This window comes from Oncorhynchus keta, unplaced genomic scaffold, assembly GCF_023373465.1.
Source record: "Oncorhynchus keta strain PuntledgeMale-10-30-2019 unplaced genomic scaffold, Oket_V2 Un_contig_10664_pilon_pilon, whole genome shotgun sequence".
Taxonomy (NCBI): domain Eukaryota; kingdom Metazoa; phylum Chordata; class Actinopteri; order Salmoniformes; family Salmonidae; genus Oncorhynchus; species Oncorhynchus keta.
In genome coordinates, this window is record NW_026277166.1 from 85,001 (window position 1) to 106,615 (window position 21,615).

Here is a 21,615-nt window from a genome sequence, read left to right on the forward strand (position 1 = left end):
TCATTCACATATTATAGTAACCAATAACAGGAGAGGTTAGCATTCATTCACATATTATACCAATAACAGGTTAGCATTCATTCACATATTATAGTAACCAATAACAGGGGAGGTTAGCATTCATTCACATATTATAGTAACCAATAACAGGGGAGGTTAGCATTCATTCACTTATTATAGTAACCAATAACAGGCGAGGTTAGCATTCATTCACATATTATAGAGAGGTTAGCATTCATTCACATATTATAGTAACCAATAACAGGGAGGTTAGCATTCATTCACATATTATAGCACCAATAACAGGAGAGGTTAGCATTCATTCACATATTATAGTAACCAATAACAGAGGAGGTTAGCATTCATTCACATATTATAGTAACCAATGACAGGAGAGGTTAGCATTCATTCACATATTATAGTAACCAATAACAGGAGAGGTTAGCATTCATTCACATATTATAGTAACCAATAACAGGAGAGGTTAGCATTCATTCACATATTATAGAGAGGTTAGCATTCATTCACATATTATAGTACCAATAACAGGGAGGTTAGCATTCATTCACATATTATAGTAACCAATAACAGGAGAGGTTAGCATTCATTCACATATTATAGTAACCAATAACAGGAGAGGTTAGCATTCATTCACATATTATAGAGAGGTTAGCATTCATTCACATATTATAGTACCAATAACAGAGGAGGTTAGCATTCATTCACATATTATAGTAACCAATAACAGGAGAGGTTAGCATTCATTCACATATTATAGAGAGGTTAGCATTCATTCACATATTATAGTACCAATAACAGGAGGTTAGCATTCATTCACATATTATAGTAACCAATAACAGGGGAGGTTAGCATTCATTCACATATTATAGTAACCAATAACAGGGAGGTTAGCATTCATTCACATATTATAGTAACCAATAACAGGAGGTTAGCATTCATTCACATATTATAGTAACCAATAACAGGAGAGGTTAGCATTCATTCACATATTATAGAGAGGTTAGCATTCATTCACATATTATAGTACCAATAACAGGGAGGTTAGCATTCATTCACATATTATAGTAACCAATAACAGGGGAGGTTAGCATTCATTCACATATTATAGTAACCAATAACAGGAGGTTAGCATTCATTCACTTATTATAGTAACCAATAACAGGCGAGGTTAGCATTCATTCACATATTATAGAGAGGTTAGCATTCATTCACATATTATAGTAACCAATAACAGGAGAGGTTAGCATTCATTCACATATTATAGTACCAATAACAGGGAGGTTAGCATTCATTCACATATTATAGAGAGGTTAGCATTCATTCACATATTATAGCACCAATAACAGGAGAGGTTAGCATTCATTCACATATTATAGTAACCAATAACAGGGAGGTTAGCATTCATTCACATATTATAGTAACCAATAACAGAGGAGGTTAGCATTCATTCACATATTATAGTAACCAATAACAGAGGAGGTTAGCATTCATTCACATATTATAGTAGAGGAGAGGAGAGGAGAGAGGGAGGGGAGGGGAGGGGAGAGGGGGAGAGGAGAGGAGAGAGGAGAGGAGAGAGGAGAGGGAGGGGAGGGAGGGGGGAGGGGAGGGGAGGAGAGGAGAGGAGAGGAGAGGGGGGAGGGGAGGGAGGGAGGGGAGGGGAGGGAGGGAGAGGAGAGGGGAGAGGAGAGGAGAGGAGAGAGGAGAGGAGAGGAGGGAGAGGAGGGGAGGGGGAGGAGGAGGAGAGGGAGGAGAGGAGAGGAGAGGAGAGGAGAGGGAGAGGAGAGGAGAGGAGAGGAGAGGAGAGGAGAGGAGAGGAGAGGAGAGGAGAGGAGAGGAGAGGAGAGGAGAGGGGAGGAGAGGGAGGAGAGGAGAGGGAGAGGGGAGGGAGAGGGGAGAGGAGAGGAGAGGAGAGGAGAGGAGAGGGGAGAGGAGGGAGAGGAGGGAGAGGAGGGAGAGGAGGTTAGCATTCATTCACATATTATAGTAACCAATAACAGGGAGGTTAGCATTCATTCACATATTATAGTAACCAATAACAGGAGAGGTTAGCATTCATTCACTTATTATAGTAACCAATAACAGGGAGGTTAGCATTCATTCACATATTATAGTAACCAATAACAGGAGAGGTTAGCATTCATTCACATATTATAGTAACCAATAACAGGAGAGGTTAGCATTCATTCACATATTATAGTAACCAATAACAGGGGAGGTTAGCATTCATTCACATATTACAGTAACCAATAACAGGAGAGGTTAGCATTCATTCACATATTATAGAGAGGTTAGCATTCATTCACATATTATAGTAACCAATAACAGGGGAGGTTAGCATTCATTCACATATTATAGTAACCAATAACAGGAGAGGTTAGCATTCATTCACATATTATAGCACCAATAACAGGAGAGGTTAGCATTCATTCACATATTATAGTACCAATAACAGGGGAGGTTAGCATTCATTCACATATTATAGAGAGGTTAGCATTCATTCACATATTATAGAGAGGTTAGCATTCATTCACATATTATAGAGAGGTTAGCATTCATTCACATATTATAGAGAGGTTAGCATTCATTCACATATTATAGAGAGGTTAGCATTCATTCACATATTATAGTACCAATAACAGGAGAGGTTAGCATTCATTCACATATTATAGAGAGGTTAGCATTCATTCACATATTATAGAGAGGTTAGCATTCATTCACATATTATAGTACCAATAACAGGAGAGGTTAGCATTCATTCACATATTATAGAGAGGTTAGCATTCATTCACATATTATAGTAACCAATAACAGGGGAGGTTAGCATTCATTCACATATTATAGTACCAATAACAGGGGAGGTTAGCATTCATTCACATATTATAGTAACCAATAACAGGGGAGGTTAGCATTCATTCACATATTATAGTACCAATAACAGGGGAGGTTAGCATTCATTCACATATTATAGTACCAATAACAGGGGAGGTTAGCATTCATTCACATATTATAGTACCAATAACAGGGAGGTTAGCATTCATTCACATATTATAGTAACCAATAACAGGGGAGGTTAGCATTCATTCACATATTATAGTAACCAATAACAGGGAGGTTAGCATTCATTCACATATTATAGTACCAATAACAGGGAGGTTAGCATTCATTCACATATTATAGAGAGGTTAGCATTCATTCACATATTATAGTACCAATAACAGGGGAGGTTAGCATTCATTCACATATTATAGTAACCAATAAAAGGGAGGTTAGCATTCATTCACATATTATAGCACCAATAACAGAGGAGATTAGCATTCATTCACATATTATAGTAACCAATAACAGGGAGGTTAGCATTCATTCACATATTACAGTAACCAATAACAGGAGAGGTTAGCATTCATTCACATATTATAGTAACCAATAACAGGGGAGGTTAGCATTCATTCACATATTATAGAGAGGTTAGCATTCATTCACATATTATAGTAACCAATAACAGAGGAGGTTAGCATTCATTCACATATTATAGTAACCAATAACAGGGGAGGTTAGCATTCATTCACATATTATAGTAACCAATAACAGGAGAGGTTAGCATTCATTCACATATTATAGGTTAGCATTCATTCACATATTATAGTACCAATAACAGGAGGTTAGCATTCATTCACATATTATAGTAACCAATAACAGGAGGTTAGCATTCATTCACATATTATAGTAACCAATAACAGGGGAGGTTAGCATTCATTCACATATTATAGTAACCAATAACAGGGAGGTTAGCATTCATTCACATATTATAGTAACCAATAACAGGAGAGGTTAGCATTCATTCACATATTATAGAGAGGTTAGCATTCATTCACATATTATAGTAACCAATAACAGGGAGGTTAGCATTCATTCACATATTATAGTAACCAATAACAGGGAGGTTAGCATTCATTCACTTATTATAGTAACCAATAACAGGCGAGGTTAGCATTCATTCACATATTATAGAGAGGTTAGCATTCATTCACATATTATAGTAACCAATAACAGGGGAGGTTAGCATTCATTCACATATTATAGCACCAATAACAGGGGAGGTTAGCATTCATTCACATATTATAGTACCAATAACAGGGGAGGTTAGCATTCATTCACATATTATAGTAACCAATAACAGGGGAGGTTAGCATTCATTCACATATTATAGCACCAATAACAGGAGAGGTTAGCATTCATTCACATATTATAGTAACCAATAACAGGGGAGGTTAGCATTCATTCACATATTATAGAGAGGTTAGCATTCATTCACATATTATAGTACCAATAACAGGGGAGGTTAGCATTCATTCACATATTATAGTAACCAATAACAGGGGAGGTTAGCATTCATTCACATATTATAGTACCAATAACAGGGGAGGTTAGCATTCATTCACATATTTAGAGAGGTTAGCATTCATTCACATATTATAGTACCAATAACAGAGGAGGTTAGCATTCATTCACATATTATAGTAACCAATAACAGGAGAGGTTAGCATTCATTCACATATTATAGAGAGGTTAGCATTCATTCACATATTATAGTACCAATAACAGGAGGTTAGCATTCATTCACATATTATAGTAACCAATAACAGGGGAGGTTAGCATTCATTCACATATTATAGTAACCAATAACAGGGGAGGTTAGCATTCATTCACATATTATAGTAACCAATAACAGGAGGTTAGCATTCATTCACATATTATAGTAACCAATAACAGGAGAGGTTAGCATTCATTCACATATTATAGAGGTTAGCATTCATTCACATATTATAGTACCAATAACAGGGAGGTTAGCATTCATTCACATATTATAGTAACCAATAACAGGGAGGTTAGCATTCATTCACATATTATAGTAACCAATAACAGGGGAGGTTAGCATTCATTCACTTATTATAGTAACCAATAACAGGCGAGGTTAGCATTCATTCACATATTATAGGAGGTTAGCATTCATTCACATATTATAGTAACCAATAACAGGGGAGGTTAGCATTCATTCACATATTATAGCACCAATAACAGGAGAGGTTAGCATTCATTCACATATTATAGTAACCAATAACAGAGATTAGCATTCATTCACATATTATAGTAACCAATGACAGGAGAGGTTAGCATTCATTCACATATTATAGTACCAATAACAGGAGAGGTTAGCATTCATTCACTTATTATAGTAACCAATAACAGGGGAGGTTAGCATTCATTCACATATTATAGTAACCAATAACAGGGAGGTTAGCATTCATTCAAATATTATAGTAACCAATGACAGGAGAGGTTAGCATTCATTCACATATTATAGTAACCAATAACAGGAGAGGTTAGCATTCATTCACATATTATAGTACCAATAACAAAGGAGGTTAGCATTCATTCACATATTATAGAGAGGTTAGCATTCATTCACTTATTATAGTACCAATAACAGGAGAGGTTAGCATTCATTCACATATTATAGTAACCAATAACAGGGAGGTTAGCATTCATTCACATATTATAGTACCAATAACAGGAGAGGTTAGCATTCATTCACATATTATAGCACCAATAACAGGGGAGGTTAGCATTCATTCACATATTATAGCACCAATAACAGGAGAGGTTAGCATTCATTCACATATTATAGTACCAATAACAGGGAGGTTAGCATTCATTCACATATTATAGAGAGGTTAGCATTCATTCACATATTATAGCACCAATAACAGGAGAGGTTAGCATTCATTCACATATTATAGTAACCAATAACAGGGAGGTTAGCATTCATTCACATATTATAGTAACCAATAACAGGGAGGTTAGCATTCATTCACATATTATAGTAACCAATAACAGGGGAGGTTAGCATTCATTCACATATTATAGCACCAATAACAGGAGAGGTTAGCATTCATTCACATATTATAGTACCAATAACAGGAGAGGTTAGCATTCATTCACATATTATAGTACCAATAACAGGAGAGGTTAGCATTCATTCACATATTATAGTACCAATAACAGGAGAGGTTAGCATTCATTCACATATTATAGCACCAATAACAGGGGAGGTTAGCATTCATTCACATATTATAGAGAGGTTAGCATTCATTCACATATTATAGTACCAATAACAGGGGAGGTTAGCATTCATTCACATATTATAGCACCAATAACAGGGGAGGTTAGCATTCATTCACATATTATAGAGAGGTTAGCATTCATTCACATATTATAGTACCAATAACAGGGGAGGTTAGCATTCATTCACATATTATAGTACCAATAACAGGGGAGGTTAGCATTCATTCACATATTATAGAGAGGTTAGCATTCATTCACATATTATAGTACCAATAACAGGAGAGGTTAGCATTCATTCACATATTATAGTACCAATAACAGGGGAGGTTAGCATTCATTCACATATTATAGTAACCAATAACAGGGGAGGTTAGCATTCATTCACATATTATAGTACCAATAACAGGGGAGGTTAGCATTCATTCACATATTATAGTACCAATAACAGGGGAGGTTAGCATTCATTCACATATTATAGTAACCAATAACAGGGGAGGTTAGCATTCATTCACATATTATAGTAACCAATAACAGGGGAGGTTAGCATTCAGTCACATATTATAGTACCAATAACAGGGGAGGTTAGCATTCATTCACATATTATAGTAACCAATAACAGAGGAGGTTAGCATTCATTCACATATTATAGTAACCAATAACAGGGGAGGTTAGCATTCATTCACATATTATAGTAACCAATAACAGGGGAGGTTAGCATTCAGTCACATATTATAGTACCAATAACAGGAAATGAACCTTTCATGTCAGGGTCGTGTCCGACATCTGTCAGATTGATCACGTCCTGCCCTTCCTCCGCCAACGATGACATCACTTCCGGGTCAGGGGTCAGGCCTGGCTGTCCCTCTGTGGAGGCGGGGTCGCTTACTGCAGCGTTGTCAGTGGGTGGGCTCTGGGTGTCGGGGAGGTCCGAGTTCTGGGGATTGGGGGAGTCTGTGTTTCGGGGGTTGAGGTGGGGAGGTCTGAGTTCTGGGGATTGGGGAGTCTGTGTTTGGGGGTTGAGGTGGGGAGGTCTGAGTTCTGGGGATTGGGGGAGTCTGTGTTTTGGGGGTTGAGGTGGGGAGGTCTGAGTTCTGGGGATTGGGGGAGTCTGTGTTTCGGGGGGTTGAGGTGGGGAGGTCTGAGTTCTGGGGATTGGGGGAGTCTGTGTTTTGGGGGTTGAGGTGGGGAGGTCTGAGTTCTGGGGATTGGGGGAGTCTGTGTTCGGGGGTTGAGGTGGGGAGGTCTGAGTTCTGGGGATTGGGGGAGTCTGTGTTTCGGGGGGTTGAGGTGGGGAGGTCTGAGTTCTGGGGATTGGGGGAGTCTGTGTTTCGGGGGGTTGAAGTGGTAAGGTCTGTGTGTTCAGAGCTAGAAGGATGGGTGTCGTCAGGGTGTGTAGTTTGGGGTTGTGAGGGGTTACTGGGGGTGGTGGGGTAGGTAGTCTGGACACCAGGGTTATCAGTGGGGAGGACGATAGAGCTGGAGGTGTTGTGGAGGTCAGGGGGAGTGGGGGTAGAGGGGTGTCTCAGGGGGTGTCCGTAGACCAGATACCTAGGAAGACATTTGATCAATGATAAATATTGATATGGTTTTAACAAGTGTTTCTCTGACTTCATGAATGTTGTAACTGAACCCCTTACGTTGCCCAGTACACACTGTGTGGCATGAAATACTAGTTTTACTAGAACAATACATGTAATTAAAACCAAAATACTTAATTTATCCGACAAAGAGAAAAGTAGCTTGACTCTGGGACTAGTTAAGGGTACTACTGACTCTGGGACTAGTTAGGCTACTACTGACTCTGGGACTAGTTAAGGGTACTACTGACTCTGGGACTAGTTAAGGGTACTACTGACTCTGGGACTAGTTAAAGGGTACTACTGACTCGGGACTAGTTAAGGGTACTACTGACTCGGGACTAGTTCAGGCTAATACTGACTCTGGGACTAGTTAAGGTACTACTGACTCGGGACTAGTTAAGGGTACTACTGACTCGGGACTAGTTCAGGCTAATACTGACTCGGGACTAGTTCAGGCTAATACTGACTCGGGACTAGTTCAGGCTAATACTGACTCGGGACTAGTTCAGGCTAATACTGACTCGGGACTAGTTCAGGCTATACTGCTCGGGACTAGTTCAGGCTAATACTGACTCGGGACTAGTTCAGGGTAATACTGACTCGGGACTAGTTATGGGTAATACTGATTACCCACTAGTTGAGAGTTTAAGGTAATACTGACTGTAAGGACTAGTCGGAGAGTTTAAGTTTAATACTGACTGTGGGACTAGTTAGTTTAAGGGTAATACTGACTGTGGGACTAGTTATAGGTAATACTGACTGTGGGACTAGTTATAGGTAATACTGACTGTAGGACTAGTTGAGGGTATACAACTGTGGGACTAGTTGAAATTATACAACTGTAGGACTAGTTGAAGTATACAACTGTGGGACTAGTTGAGGTAATACTGACTGTGGGACTAGTTGAGGAAGTATACTGACTGTAGGACTAGTTAAAGTATGCAACTGTGGGACTAGTTAAAGGTAATACTGACTGTGGGACTAGTTAAAGGTAATACTGACTGTAGGACTAGTTAGTTTAAAGATTATAGGTAATACTGACTCGGGACTAGTTAGTTTAAAAGTATGCAACTCAGGACTAGTTATAGGTAATACTGACTCGGGACTAGTTATAGGTAATATGCAACTGTGAGACTAGTTATAATATGCAACTGTATGCAACTCAGAGACTAGTTATAAGTATACAGACTGTAGGACTAATTATAGGTAATATACTCAGGGCAACTATAGGGACTAGTTATGGGTATACAACTGTGGGACTAGTTGAAGGTATACTGACTGTGGGACTAGTTATAGGTAATACTGACTGTAGGACTAGTTATAGGTAATACTGACTGTAAGGACTAGTTAGTTTAAAGGTAATACTGACTGTGGGACTAGTTAGTTTAAAGTAATACTGACTGTGGGACTAGTTAGTTTAAAGGTAATACTGACTGTAAGGACTAGTTAGTTTAAGGTAATACTGACTCGGGACTAGTTGAGGTAATACTGACTGTGGGACTAGTTAAAGGTAATACTGACTGTGGGACTAGTTGAGGGTAATACTGACTGTAGGACTGGGTTACTGTTTAAAGGTAATACTGACTGTGGGACTAGTTAAGGATAATACTGACTGTGGGACTAGTTAGTTTAAAGGTAATACTGGTGCCTTTACCACAAGAAGGTGTGTGTCAGTCTCAGACGAGGCATCTTAGGCTGGTACCCCAAAGACCTGCTGAGACCTGGAACTGGTGGGAGACTAGAGAGGTAATACTGAGAGAGAGAGACTTGAGACCTGGAACTGGGGAGACAGAGAGAGAGAGAGACTTGAGACCTGGGACTGTCATTAGACAGAGAGAGAGAGATAATACTGACTTCGGAGACCTGGAACTGGGGAGACAGAGTAGAGAGACTTGAGACCTGGAACTGGGGGAGACAGAGAGAGATAGAGACTTGAGACCTGGGACTGGGGGAGAGACAGAGAGAGAGAGACTTGAGACCTGGGACTGGGGGACAGAGAGAGAGAGAGACATGAGACCTGGGACTGGGGGGGGACAGAGAGAGAGAGAGAGAGAGACTTGAGACCTGGGACTACAGGGGACAGACAGAGAGAGAGACTTGAGACCTGGAACTGGGGGAGACAGAGAGACTGTAGGACTTGAGACCTGGGACTGGGAGACAGAGTTTAAGAGTAAGACTTGAGACCTGGGGGGAGACAGAGAGAGTAAGAGACTTGAGACCTAGGGGTTTAGACAGAGAGAGAGGGCTTGAGACCTGGGACTGGGGGAGACAGAGACTAGAGAGAGTAAGACTTGAGACCTGGGACTAGGGTAAGACAGAGACTGAGAGAGACTTTAGACCTGGGACTGGGGGAGACAGAGAGAGAGAGACTTTAGACCTGGGACTGACTGGGGAGACAGAGTAATACTGACTGATGGAGACTTAGAGACCTGGGACTGGGGACAGACAGGTAATACTGAGAGGAGACTTGAGACCTGGGACTGGGGAGACAGAGAGAGAGAGAGAGAGGACTTGAGACCTGGGACTGGGGAGGAGACAGAGAGACAGAGACTTGAGACCTGGGACTGGGGAGACAGAGAGACTGAGAGACTTGAGACCTGGGACTGGGGGAGAGAGAGAGACTAGAGAGTAAGAGACTTGAGACCTGGGACTGACTGTGGGACAGTTATGGGTCCTTCTGTGGGACTCAGTTGGTAAGCATGGCGCTTGTAAACGACCAGGGACTAGTTGGGTTCGATCCCGGGACCACCCATAGTTTAGAATGTATGCACACATGACTGTAAAAGTAATACTTTGGATAAGACGTCAGCTAAATGGCATATATTATTATATATATTACAGAGAGAGAGACTTGAGACTAGGGGAGACAGACTGAGAGAGAGACTTGAGACCTGGGACTCAATACTGACTGTGGGACTTGAGACCTGGGACTGGACAGGGAGACAGGACTAGTTACCATCTCAAAGACTACTGAGACCTGGGACTAGTTCCAGGAGACAGAGAGAGACTAGAGACTTGAGACCTGGGACTGGGAGACAGAGAGAAAGAGACTTGAGACCTGGGACTAGGGAGACAGAGAGTAAGACTTGAGACCTGGGGAGACAGAGAGAGAGAGAGAGACTTGAGACCTGGGACTGGGGAGGGACAGACTGAGAGAGAGACTTGAGACCTGGGACTGGGGAGACAGAGAGAGGAGAGACTTGAGACCTGGGACTGGGGAGGAGACAGAGACTTGAAACCTGGGACTGGACCATCTCAGAGACAGAGAGAGACTTGAGACCTGGGACTGGAGGGAGACAGAGAGAAGAGACTTGAGACCTGGGACTGGGGGGAGACAGAGAGAGAGACTTGAGACCTGGGACTGGAGGGGAGACAGAGAGAGAGAGACTTGAGACCTGGGACTGGGGAGACAGAGAGAGAGAGAGAGACTTGAGACCTGGGACTGGAGGGAGACAGAGAGAGAGAGAGACTTGAGACCTGGGACTGGGGGAGACAGAGAGAGAGAGAGAGAGACTTGAGACCTGGGACTGGGGGGAGACAGAGAGAGAGAGAGACTTGAGACCTGGGACTGGGGGAGACAGAGAGAGAGAGACTTGAGACCTGGGACTGCAGGGGAGACAGAGAGAGAGAGACTTGAGACCTGGGACTGGGAGAGAGAGCTACTGAACAGAGAGAGAGACTTGAGACCTGGGACTGGAGGTAGACAGAGAGGTAAGACTTGAGACCTGGGACTGGAGGGGAGACAGACTGAGACCGTTCCAGGAGAGACTTGAGACCTGGGACTGGGGAGACAGAGAGAGTCAGTTCCAGAGGTAAGACTTGAGACCTGGGACTGGGGGAGACAACCAGAGCTACTGAAGACTTGAGACCTGGGACTGGGGAGACACCAGAGAGAGACTTGAGACCTGGGACAGGGTAACAAGACAGACTGAGACGTTCCAGAGACTTGAGACCTGGGACTCCAGGGGAGACAGAGCTAGAGACAGAGACTTGAGACCTGGGACTGGGGAGACAGACTGAGAGACTTGAACAGTCACGTTCCAGGTAACAACCATCTCAGCTACTGAACAGTCACGTTCCAGGGTAACAACCATCTCAGCTACTGAACAGTCACGTTCCAGGTAGCAGGGTAACAACCATCTCAGCTACTGAACAGTCACGTTCCAGGTAGCAGGGTTACAACCATCTCAGCTACTGAACAGTCACGTTCCAGGTAGCAGGGTTACAACCATCTCAGCTACTGAACAGTCACGTTCCAGGTAGCAGGGTAACACCATCTCAGCTACTGAACAGTCACGTTCCAGGTTAACAACCATCTCAGCTACTGAACAGTCACGTTCCAGGTACCAGGGTTACAACCATCTCAGCTACTGAACAGTCACGTTCCAGGTAGCAGGGTAACAACCATCTCAGCTACTGAACAGTCACGTTCCAGGGTAACAACCATCTCAGCTACTGAACAGTCACGTTCCAGGTAGCTAGGGTAACAACCATCTCAGCTACTGAACAGTCACGTTCCAGGTAGCAGGGTTACAACCATCTCAGCTACTGAACAGTCACGTTCCAGGTAGCAGGGTTACAACCATCTCAGCTACTGAACAGTAACAACCATCTCAGCTACTTCCAGGTAGCAGGGTTAACAACCATCTCAGCTACTGAACAGTCACGTTCCAGGTAGCAGGGTAACAACCATCTCAGCTACTGAACAGTCACGTTCCAGGTTAACAACCATCTCAGCTACTGAACAGTCACGTTCAGGTAGCAGGGTAACAACCATCTCAGCTACTGAACAGTCACGTTCCAGGTAGCAGGGTAACAACCATCTCAGCTACTGAACAGTCACGTTCAGGTAGCAGGGTAACAACCATCTCAGCTACTGAACTGCGTTCCAGGTTAACAACCATCTCAGCTACTGAACAGTCGTTCAGGTAGCAGTAACAACCATCTCAGCTACTGAACAGTCACGTTCCAGGTTAACAACCATCTCAGCTACTGAACAGTCACGTTCCAGGTAGCAGGGTAACAACCATCTCAGCTACTGAACAGTCACGTTCCAGGTAGCAGGGTAACAACCATCTCAGCTACTGAACAGTCACGTTCCAGGTTAACAACCATCTCAGCTACTGAACAGTCACGTTCCAGGTAGCAGGGTAACAACCATCTCAGCTACTGAACAGTCACGTTCAGGTAGCAGGGTAACAACCATCTCAGCTACTGAACAGTCACGTTCCAGGGTAACAACCATCTCAGCTACTGAACAGTCACGTTCCAGGTAGCAGGGTAACAACCATCTCAGCTACTGAACAGTCACGTTCCAGGGTAACAACCATCTCAGCTACTGAACAGCCACGTTCCAGGGTAACAACCATCTCAGCTACTGAACAGTCACGTTCCAGGTAGCAGGGTAACCACCATCTCAGCTACTGAACAGTCACGTTCCAGGTAGCAGGGTAACAACCATCTCAGCTACTGAACAGTCACGTTCCAGGGGTAACAACCGTCTCACGCCACACAGAAGTTTACCTATAGAAGGTTTGAAGTTCTTCAGTTGTTTGTCTTTGTCTCCCATCTTGTCCTCTGTTCTCATATTCTGGGATTCAGCAGGGACCTCATTTCCCACACTGCTCCTCTCTCTCTCCTTCGCCTCTTCCTGCATTTCATTACTACAGAGAGAGAGAGAGGGAGAGAAGAGAGAAGAGAGAGGATGGAGAGAGAGGATGGAGAGAGAGAGGAGAGAGAGGATGAGAGAGGAGAGGATGGAGAGAGAGGAGAGAGGGGAGGAGAAGAGATGGAGAGGAGAGGATGAAGAGAGAGAGAGATGGAGAGGAAGAGAAAGAGATGAGAGAGAGAGAAGGAGAGAGAAGATATTAGGATGGAGGATGGAAGAGAAGAGAGAGAGATTTAAGAGAGAAGGATGGAAGAGAGAGAAGAGGATGGAGACAGAGAGGATGGAAGAGAGAGAGAGAGAGAAGAAGGATGGAGAAGGATGGAGTCTTAAGGATGATGAAGAGAAGGATGGAAGAATAAGAGAGGAGGAGAAGAGGATGGAGAAGGAGAGAGAGAGGATGGAGAGAGAGAGAGAGAGGGATGGAGGGAGAGAGAGAGAGAGAAGGGATGGAGAGAGAGGGATGGAGGCAGAGAGAGGATGGAGAGAGAAGGATGGAGAGAGAGGATGGAGAGAGAGAGGATGGAGAGAGAAGAGAGGGATAGAAGAGAGAGAGAAGGATGGAAGAAGAGAAGAAAGGATGGAGAGAGAGAGAAGGATGGAGAAGGATGGAGAGAGAGAGAGAGAGAGGATGGAGAGAGAGAGCAGAAGAGAAGGATGGAGAGAGAGAGAGAGAGGATGGAGAGAGAGAGAGAGAGAGAGGGATGGAGAGAGAGGATGGAGAGAGAGAGAGAGGGATGGAGAGAAGAGAGAGAGAGAGAGAGAGAGAGAGAGGATGGAAGAGAGAGAGAGGATGGAGAGAGAGAGAGAGAGAGAGAGGATGGAGAGAGAGAGGATGGAGAGAGAGAGAGAGAGAGAGGATGGAGAGAGAGAGAGAGAGGAGAGAGAGAGAGAGGATGGAGAGAGAAGAGATGGATGGAGAGAGAGAGAGAGAGAGAGAGAGAGTATATAGAAGGATGGATAGATTAGAGTTAGAGAGAGTTAGAGAAGGAGGATGGAGAAGAGAGAAGGGATGGAGAGAGAGAGAGGATGGATTTTGAGAGAGAGAGAGAGAGGATGGAGAGAGAGAGAGAGAGAGGATGGAGAGAGAGAGAGATGGATGGAGAGAGAGAGAGATGGAGAGAGAGAGAGAGAGGGATGGAGAGAGAGAGAGGATGGAGAGAGAGAGAGAGGATGGAGAGAGAGAGAGAGAGAGGATGGACAGAGAGAGAGAGAGGATGGAGAGAGAGAGATGGAGAGAGAGAGAGGATGGAGAGAGAGGATGGAGAGAGAGATCTTTTAGAGAGAGAGAGAGGATGGAGAGAGAGAGAGAGAGATATGGAGAGGATGGAGAGAGAGAGATTTAGAGAGAGGATGGAGAGATAGAGAGAGGATGAGAGAATGAAAGAGATAGAGCATGTTAGAGCAGTTAGAGAGGAGTCTTTACACACGCTTAAATCTGTCTGTCTGTCTGTCTGTCTCACCGTGCAGCAGGGGTGTCTGTCTGTCTGTCTGTCTGTCTCACCGTGCAGCAGGGTCTGTCTGTCTGTCTGTCTGTCTCACCGTGCAGCAGGTGTCTGTCTGTCTGTCTGTCTCACCGTGCAGCAGGGTGTCTGTCTGTCTGTCTGTCTGTCTGTCTGTCTGTCTGTCTCACCGGCAGCAGGGTGTCTGTCTGTCTGTCTGTCTGTCTGTCTGTCTCACCGTGCAGCAGGGTGTCTGTCTGTCTGTCTGTCTGTCAGCAGGGTGTCTGTCTGTCTGTCTGTCTGTCTGTCTGACCGTGCAGCAGGGTGTCTGTCTGTCTGTCTGTCTGTCTGTCTCACCGCAGCAGGGTGTCTGTCTGTCTGTCTGTCTGTCTGTCCCCACCGCAGCAGTGTCTGTCTGTCTGTCTGTCTGTCTGTCTGTCTGTCTGTCTGTCTCACCGTGCAGCAGGGTGTCTGTCTGTCTGTCTGTCTCACCGTGCAGCAGGGTAGGAGCTGGAGATGCGGAAGCGGACCTGTTCTATAGCCGACTTCACTAAAGCATCACTAGGAGAGACAGAGGGGTGGACTATAAACTCCACCTGGAGAGGAGGAGGGAGGGGAGGAGAGGGAGGGGGAGGGGGGAGGGAGGGGAGAGGGAGGGGGAGGGGAGAGGAGGAGAGGGGAGGGGAGGGGAGGGGAGGAGAGGGGGAGGGGAGGAGAGGTTTATGGGAGGAGAGGGAGAGGGAGGAGAGGAGGGAGGAGGAGGAGAGGGGGAGGGAGGAGGGGGAGGGAGAGGGGAGAGGGAGAGGAGAGGGAGGGGGAGGAGAGAGGAGGAGGGGAGGGAGGGAGGAGGGGAGAGGAGGGGAGGGGAGAGGAGGAGGAGAGGAGGAGAGAGAGGAGGAGAGAGGGGAGGAGAGAGGGGAGGAGAGAGGGGAGGAGAGGGGGAGGAGAGAGAGGAGAGAGGAGGAGAGGGGGAGGAGAGAGGGGGAGGAGAGAGGGAGGAGGAGAGGGGAGGAGAGGGGGAGGAGAGAGGGAGGAGAGAGGGGAGGAGAGAGAGGAGAGAGAGGAGAGAGGAGGAGAGGGGGAGGAGAGAGGGAGGAGAGAGGGAGGAGGGGGAGGAGAGAGGGAGGAGAGGGGAGGAGAGAGAGGAGAGAGGGGAGGAGAGAGAGAGGAGAGAGGGGAGGAGAGAGAGAGGAGAGGAGGAGAGGAGAGAGAGAGGAGAGGGAGTACACATTACTTACATATTTTTACTACACACACACACATATTATTACACATTATATTATTACACATATTTACACATTTTTTTTTTCACACATTTACTAATAATATTACCTACACATTTCTTAGAGGAGGAGGAGAGAGGAGGAGAGAGGGGATGAGAGGGGGAGGAGAGGGGGAGGAGGGAGGGGAGGAGAGAGGGGAGGAGACTGGGAGGAGAAAAAAAGGGAGGAGAGAAGACAAAGTGATAAACTGTTAGAGAAACTAATTGAATAGTGTCGGTAGGTAAGTCGGTAGGTAACAAGCTGTAAATGAACTGTGTGAATTATGTCTGTTTATATCCGGTGTGTGTGCAGTGAGTGTGTGTGTGCAGTGTGTGCAGCGTGTGTGTGTGTGTGCAGTGTGTGTGAGTGTGAGTGTGTGTGCAGCGTGTGTGTGTGTGTGCAGTGTGAGTGTGTGTGCAGTGTGTGTGCAGTGTGCGTGAGTGTGTGTGTGCGTGAGTGTGTGTGCAGTGTGTGTGCGTGTGCGTGTGCGTGTGCAGTGTGTGTGTGTGCGTGTGCGTGTGTGTGTGTGTGTGCAGCGTGTGTGTGTGTGAGTGCAGCGTGTGTGTGTGTGAGTGCAGCGTGTGTGGTGTATGTGCAGCGTGTGTGTGTGAAGTGCAGCGTGTGTGTGTGATGTATGTGCAGTGTGTGTGTGTGAGTGCAGCGTGTGTGTGTGAGTGCAGCGTGTGTGTGTGTGAGTGCAGCGTGTGTGTGTGTGAGTGCAGTGTGTGTGTGTGAGTGCAGCGTGTGTGTGTGTGAGTGCAGTGTGTGTGTGAGTGCAGTGTGTGTGTGTGTGTGAGTGCAGTGTGTGAGTGTGAGTGCAGCGTGTGTGTGTGTGTGAGTGCAGCGTGTGTGTGTGTGTGAGTGCAGTGTGTGTGAGTGTGAGTGCAGTGTGTGTGCAGTGTGTGTGCAGCGTGTGTGTGTGTGCAGTGTGTGAGTGTGAGTGTGTGTGCAGCGTGTGTGTGTGTGTGCAGTGTGAGTGTGTGTGCAGTGTGTGTGTGTGTGTACAGTGTGCGTGAGTGTGTGTGCAGTGTGCGTGAGTGTGTGTGCAGTGTGTGCGTGTGCGTGTGCGTGTGCAGTGTGTGTGCGTGTGCGTGTGTGTGTGTGTGTGTGTGAAGTGCAGCGTGTGTGTGTGTGTGAAGTGCAGCGTGTGTGTGTGTGAGTGCAGCGTGTGTGGTGTATGTGCAGTGTGTGTGTGTGAGTGCAGCGTGTGTGAAGTGTATGTGCAGTGTGTGTGTGTGAGAGTGCAGCGTGTGTGTGTGTGTGAGTGCAGCGTGTGTGTGTGTGAGTGCAGCGTGTGTGTGTGTGGGTGCAGTGTGTGTGTGTGAGTGCAGCGTGTGTGTGTGTGAGTGCAGTGTGTGTGTGAGTGCAGTGTGTGTGTGTGTGTGAGTGCAGTGTGAGTGTGAGTGCAGCGTGTGTGTGTGTGTGAGTGCAGCGTGTGTGTGTGTGTGTGAGTGCAGTGTGTGTGTGTGTGAGTGTATGTGCAGTGTGTGTGTGTGAGTGCAGTGTGTGTGTGTAAAGTGCAGCGTGTGTGTGTGTGAGTGCAGTGTGTGTGAGTGTGAGTGCAGTGTGTGTGTGTGTGTGTGTGTGTGTGTGTGTGTGTGTGTGTGTGCAGCACTGTGTGTCACAGTGCAGCGTGTGTGTGTGTGAGTGCAGCGTGTGTGTGTGTGTGAAGTGCAGCGTGTGTGTGTGTGAGTGCAGCGTGTGTGTGTGTGTGAGTGTATGTACAGTGTGTGTGTGAGTGCAGTGTGTGAGTGTGAGTGCAGTGTGTGAGTGAGTGCAGTGTGTGTGAGTGTATGTGCAGTGTGTGTGTGTGAGTGCAGTGTGTGTGTGTGAGTGCAGTGTGTGTGAGTGTATGTGCAGTGTGTGTGTGTGAGTGCAGCGTGTGTGTGAGTGTATGTGCAGTGTGTGTGTGTGAGTGCAGTGTGTGTGTGTGAGTGCAGTGTGTGTGAGTGTATGTGCAGTGTGTGTGTGAGTGCAGCGTGTGTGTGTGTGAGTGCAGTGTGTGAGTGTGAGTGCAGTGTGTGTGTGTGTGTGTGTGTGTGAGTGCAGTGTGTGAGTGAGTGCAGTGTGTGTGTGTGAAGTGCAGTGTGTGAGTGTGAGTGCAGTGTGTGAGTGTGAGTGCAGTGTGTGAGTGTGAGTGCAGTGTGTGTGTGTGAGTGCAGTGTGTGTGAGTGTGAGTGCAGTGTGTGTGTGTGTGTGTGTGTGTGAGTGCAGTGTGTGTGTGAGTGCAGTGTGTGAGTGTGAGTGCAGCGTGTGTGTGTGAGTGCAGCTTGTGTGTGTGTGAGTGTATGTACAGTGTGTGTGTGTGTGTGCAGTGTGTGTGTGTGTGAGTGCAGTGTGTGAGTGCAGTGTGAGTGTGAGTGCAGTGTGTGAGTGTGAGTGCAGTGTGTGCAGTGTGTGTGCGTGTGCGTGTGTGTGAGTGCAGTGTGTGTGTGCAGCGTGTGTGTGTGAGTGCAGTGTGTGTGTGTGAGTGCAGTGTGTGTGTGTGTGAGTGTATGTGCAGTGTGTGTGTGTGAGTGCAGTGTGTGTGTGAGTGCAGCGTGTGTGTGTGTGAGTGCAGTGTGTGTGAGTGTGAGTGCAGTGTGTGTGTGTGAGTGCAGTGTGTGTGTGAGTGCAGTGTGTGAGTGTGAGTGCAGTGTGTGTGTGTGAGTGCAGTGTGTGTGAGTGTGAGTGCAGTGTGTGAGTGTGAGTGCAGTGTGTGTGTACCTTCTTGCTGACTCCGTCCTGTATAACAGTGGTTCTGAACAGTTTGAGCATTCCCTCTTTAGACAGAGATCTGATGAGACGCAGGATAGACTTCCTACAACACTTAGTGTTCACACCATCTAGCTTCTCCTCATCCTGAACCAACCTCTGGATTCTAGAGGGACAGAGAGGAAGAGAGGAGGAGAGAGTGAGGAGGGGGAGAGGGACAGAGAGGGAGGAAGAGAGGGAGAAAGAGAGAAAGGGAAGAGAGGAAGGAGAGGGGGAGGAGAGGGAGAAGGGAGAGAGAGAGAGGAAGAGAGGGAGAAAGAGAGAGGAAGAGGAAGGAAGGGTGGGGAGGGAGGAGAGAGGGACAGAGAGACAGAGACAAGAGAGACAGATAGGACAGAGAGGGGACAGAGATTTTTAGAAGAGGACAGATAGGGACAGAGAGGAGACAGAGAGAGGGAGACAGAGAGGGACAGAGAGGGACAGAGAGAGGGACAGAACAGAAGAGAGGAGAGAGAGAGAGAGAACAGGACAGACACAGAGAGACAGAGAGAGAGAGGGGATGAGAGAAGACATAAGACAGACAGAGGGACGGATGAGAGGATTTTTTTTAGAGGACAAGAGAGAGAGAGGGACAGACAAGAGGGACAGAGAGAGACAGGAAGTGGTGTGGGACAGAGAAGAGAGGGACGAGAAGGGACCTATGATCTTGAGGCTCTGAAGAGAGGGAGAGAGGGAGAGAGAGGACAGAGAGAGAGGGACAGAGAGGACAGGGACAGAGGGACAGAGAGTGAGGACTGAGAGACAGAGACGGGAGGGGGAGAGACAAAGGGGAGGGGGAGAGAGGACAGGGAGGGGAGAGGGAGAGACAGAAGGGGACAGGGGGAGAGACGAGGAGAGAGACAGAGAGAGAGACAGGAGGAGACAGAGGAAGAGACAGAAGAGAGACAGAGAGGGGAGAGAGACAGAGGAGAGACAGAGAGGGACAGAGAGGGGGACAGGAGACAGGGAGGAGAGACGAGGGACAAGAGAAGAGGGACAGGAGGGACAGGAGAGAGGACAGAGGAGAGACAGGGAGAGAGAGGGACAGAGAGAGAGGACAGAGGGAGAGACAGAGAGAGAGAGAGGACAGAGAGAGAGACAGAGAGGACAGAGAGAGGGACAGAGAGAGGGACAGAGAGAGACAGAGAGAGAGAGACAGAGAGAGAGAGAGAGGGACAGAGAGGAGGGGATGAGAAGAATAATGTAATCAGATTGAGATTTTTTTATTTAAATTTTTTTAACAACAAATCCCAGTGAGACAGGACGTGGTGTGACTGACGTGAAGAGGCCCTCTATGATCTTGAGGCTCTGAACAGCTTCCACAATCACGTTCTTCCTCTTCAGCAGGCGGTACGTCTGGCGGTGGTGCTCCTGACCCAGCAGAGACGGGGAGGGGAGAGACGGGGAGGGGAGGGGGGGAGGGGGTGAGACGGGGGGAGGGGGTGAGACGGGGAGGGGAGAGACAGGAGGGAACAGGGATTCAGACAGGAATTCACTGCACTCGATTTAAAGACATCTCTACATCATAATGTTTGAGAGACACACAGCCTCACCTTCTGAATGTGGATGTCCTCGATGACCGTGACGCTGTCCTCCGCTTGGCTGTTGCCTGCGAACATACTCCCCGTCTGGTCCAATGAAACGTCAGGACCGAATTTTGACTCCTCCTCCTCCTCCTCAACTGGGCTAAGCCAAGATTCCAGCTCTGGCTCCTGATTGGCTCCACCTTTGGTAGGGGGCGTGGTAGGAGGCAGGTGAAAGCAGGGGCATATTTAGGGGCGTGAAACATCACAGATAGAAATAGATCTGATACAAGTCCTCTACCTGACAGCCAATCATATCTGTTCTCCAACCAATGTTTCCATCTCTATTCTACCTGACAGCCAATCATATCTGTTCTCCAACCAATGTTTCCATCTCTATTCTAACTGACAGCTAATCATATCTGTTCTCCAACCAATGTTTCCATCTCTATTCTACCTGACAGCCAATCATATCTGTTCTCCAACCAATGTTTCCATCTCTATTCTACCTGACAGCCAATCATATCTGTTCTCCAACCAATGTTTCCATCTCTATTCTACCTGACAGCCAATCATATCTGTTCTCCAACCAATGTTTCCATCTCTATTCTACCTGACAGCCAATCATATCTGTTCTCCAACCAATGTTTCCATCTCTATTCTACCTGACAGCCAATCATATCTGTTCTCCAACCAATGTTTCCATCTCTATTCTACCTGACAACCAATCATATCTGTTCTCCAACCAATGTTTCCATCTCTATTCTACCTGACAGCCAATCATATCTGTTCTCCAACCAATGTTTCCATCTCTATTCTACCTGACAGCCAATCATATCTGTTCTCCAACCAATTCTTTCCATCTCTATTCTACCTGACAGCCAATCATATCTGTTCTACAACAAACCTTTCCATCTCTATTCTACCTGACAGCCAATCATATCTGTTCTACAACCAATGTTTCCATCTCTATTCTACCTGACAGCCAATCATATCTGTTCTCCAACAAACCTTTCCATCTCTATTCTACCTGACAGCCAATCATATCTGTTCTCCAACAAACCTTTCCATCTCTATTCTACCTGACAGCCAATCATATCTGTTCTCCAACAAATGTTTCCATCTCTATTCTACCTGACAGCCAATCATATCTGTTCTCCAACAAACCTTTCCATCTCATATCTGTTCTACCTGATCTCAGCCAATCATATCTGTTCTCCAACAAACCTTTCCATCTCTATTCATACCTGACAGCCAATCATA

General features: G+C 46.0%; 1 protein-coding gene and 1 long non-coding RNA gene across 11 annotated transcripts in view; one reads left to right on the forward strand and one right to left on the reverse strand.

The window, feature by feature from the left end:
- The window catches only part of LOC127917088 (uncharacterized), a 7,159-nt gene extending 291 nt beyond the window's left edge, over positions 1 to 6,868 (forward strand). Inside the window, exons 1-3 of one of the 10 annotated variants that reach the window (XR_008096931.1) lie at positions 313 to 354; positions 4,080 to 4,121; positions 6,815 to 6,868. This is a non-coding gene — a long non-coding RNA (uncharacterized LOC127917088). The other 9 variants (XR_008096930.1, XR_008096933.1, XR_008096932.1 and 6 more) reach the window with 9 other exon arrangements.
- LOC127917084 (general transcription factor 3C polypeptide 1-like) overlaps positions 1 to 20,574 on the reverse strand; it is a 98,230-nt gene extending 77,656 nt beyond the window's left edge. The window contains exons 1-8 of the mRNA XM_052500463.1: positions 20,383 to 20,574; positions 20,109 to 20,200; positions 18,803 to 18,956; positions 15,327 to 15,430; positions 13,251 to 13,390; positions 9,382 to 9,454; positions 7,337 to 7,695; positions 6,904 to 7,185 (exon numbers count right to left, since the gene is read on the reverse strand). Of these exons, the coding sequence (XP_052356423.1) occupies positions 6,904 to 7,185; positions 7,337 to 7,695; positions 9,382 to 9,454; positions 13,251 to 13,390; positions 15,327 to 15,430; positions 18,803 to 18,956; positions 20,109 to 20,200; positions 20,383 to 20,448 (1,270 nt within the window). The 5' untranslated portion in view covers positions 20,449 to 20,574. The remainder of the gene's footprint in view (positions 1 to 6,903; positions 7,186 to 7,336; positions 7,696 to 9,381; positions 9,455 to 13,250; positions 13,391 to 15,326; positions 15,431 to 18,802; positions 18,957 to 20,108; positions 20,201 to 20,382) is intronic.
- Positions 20,575 to 21,615: the final 1,041 nt, after the last annotated feature.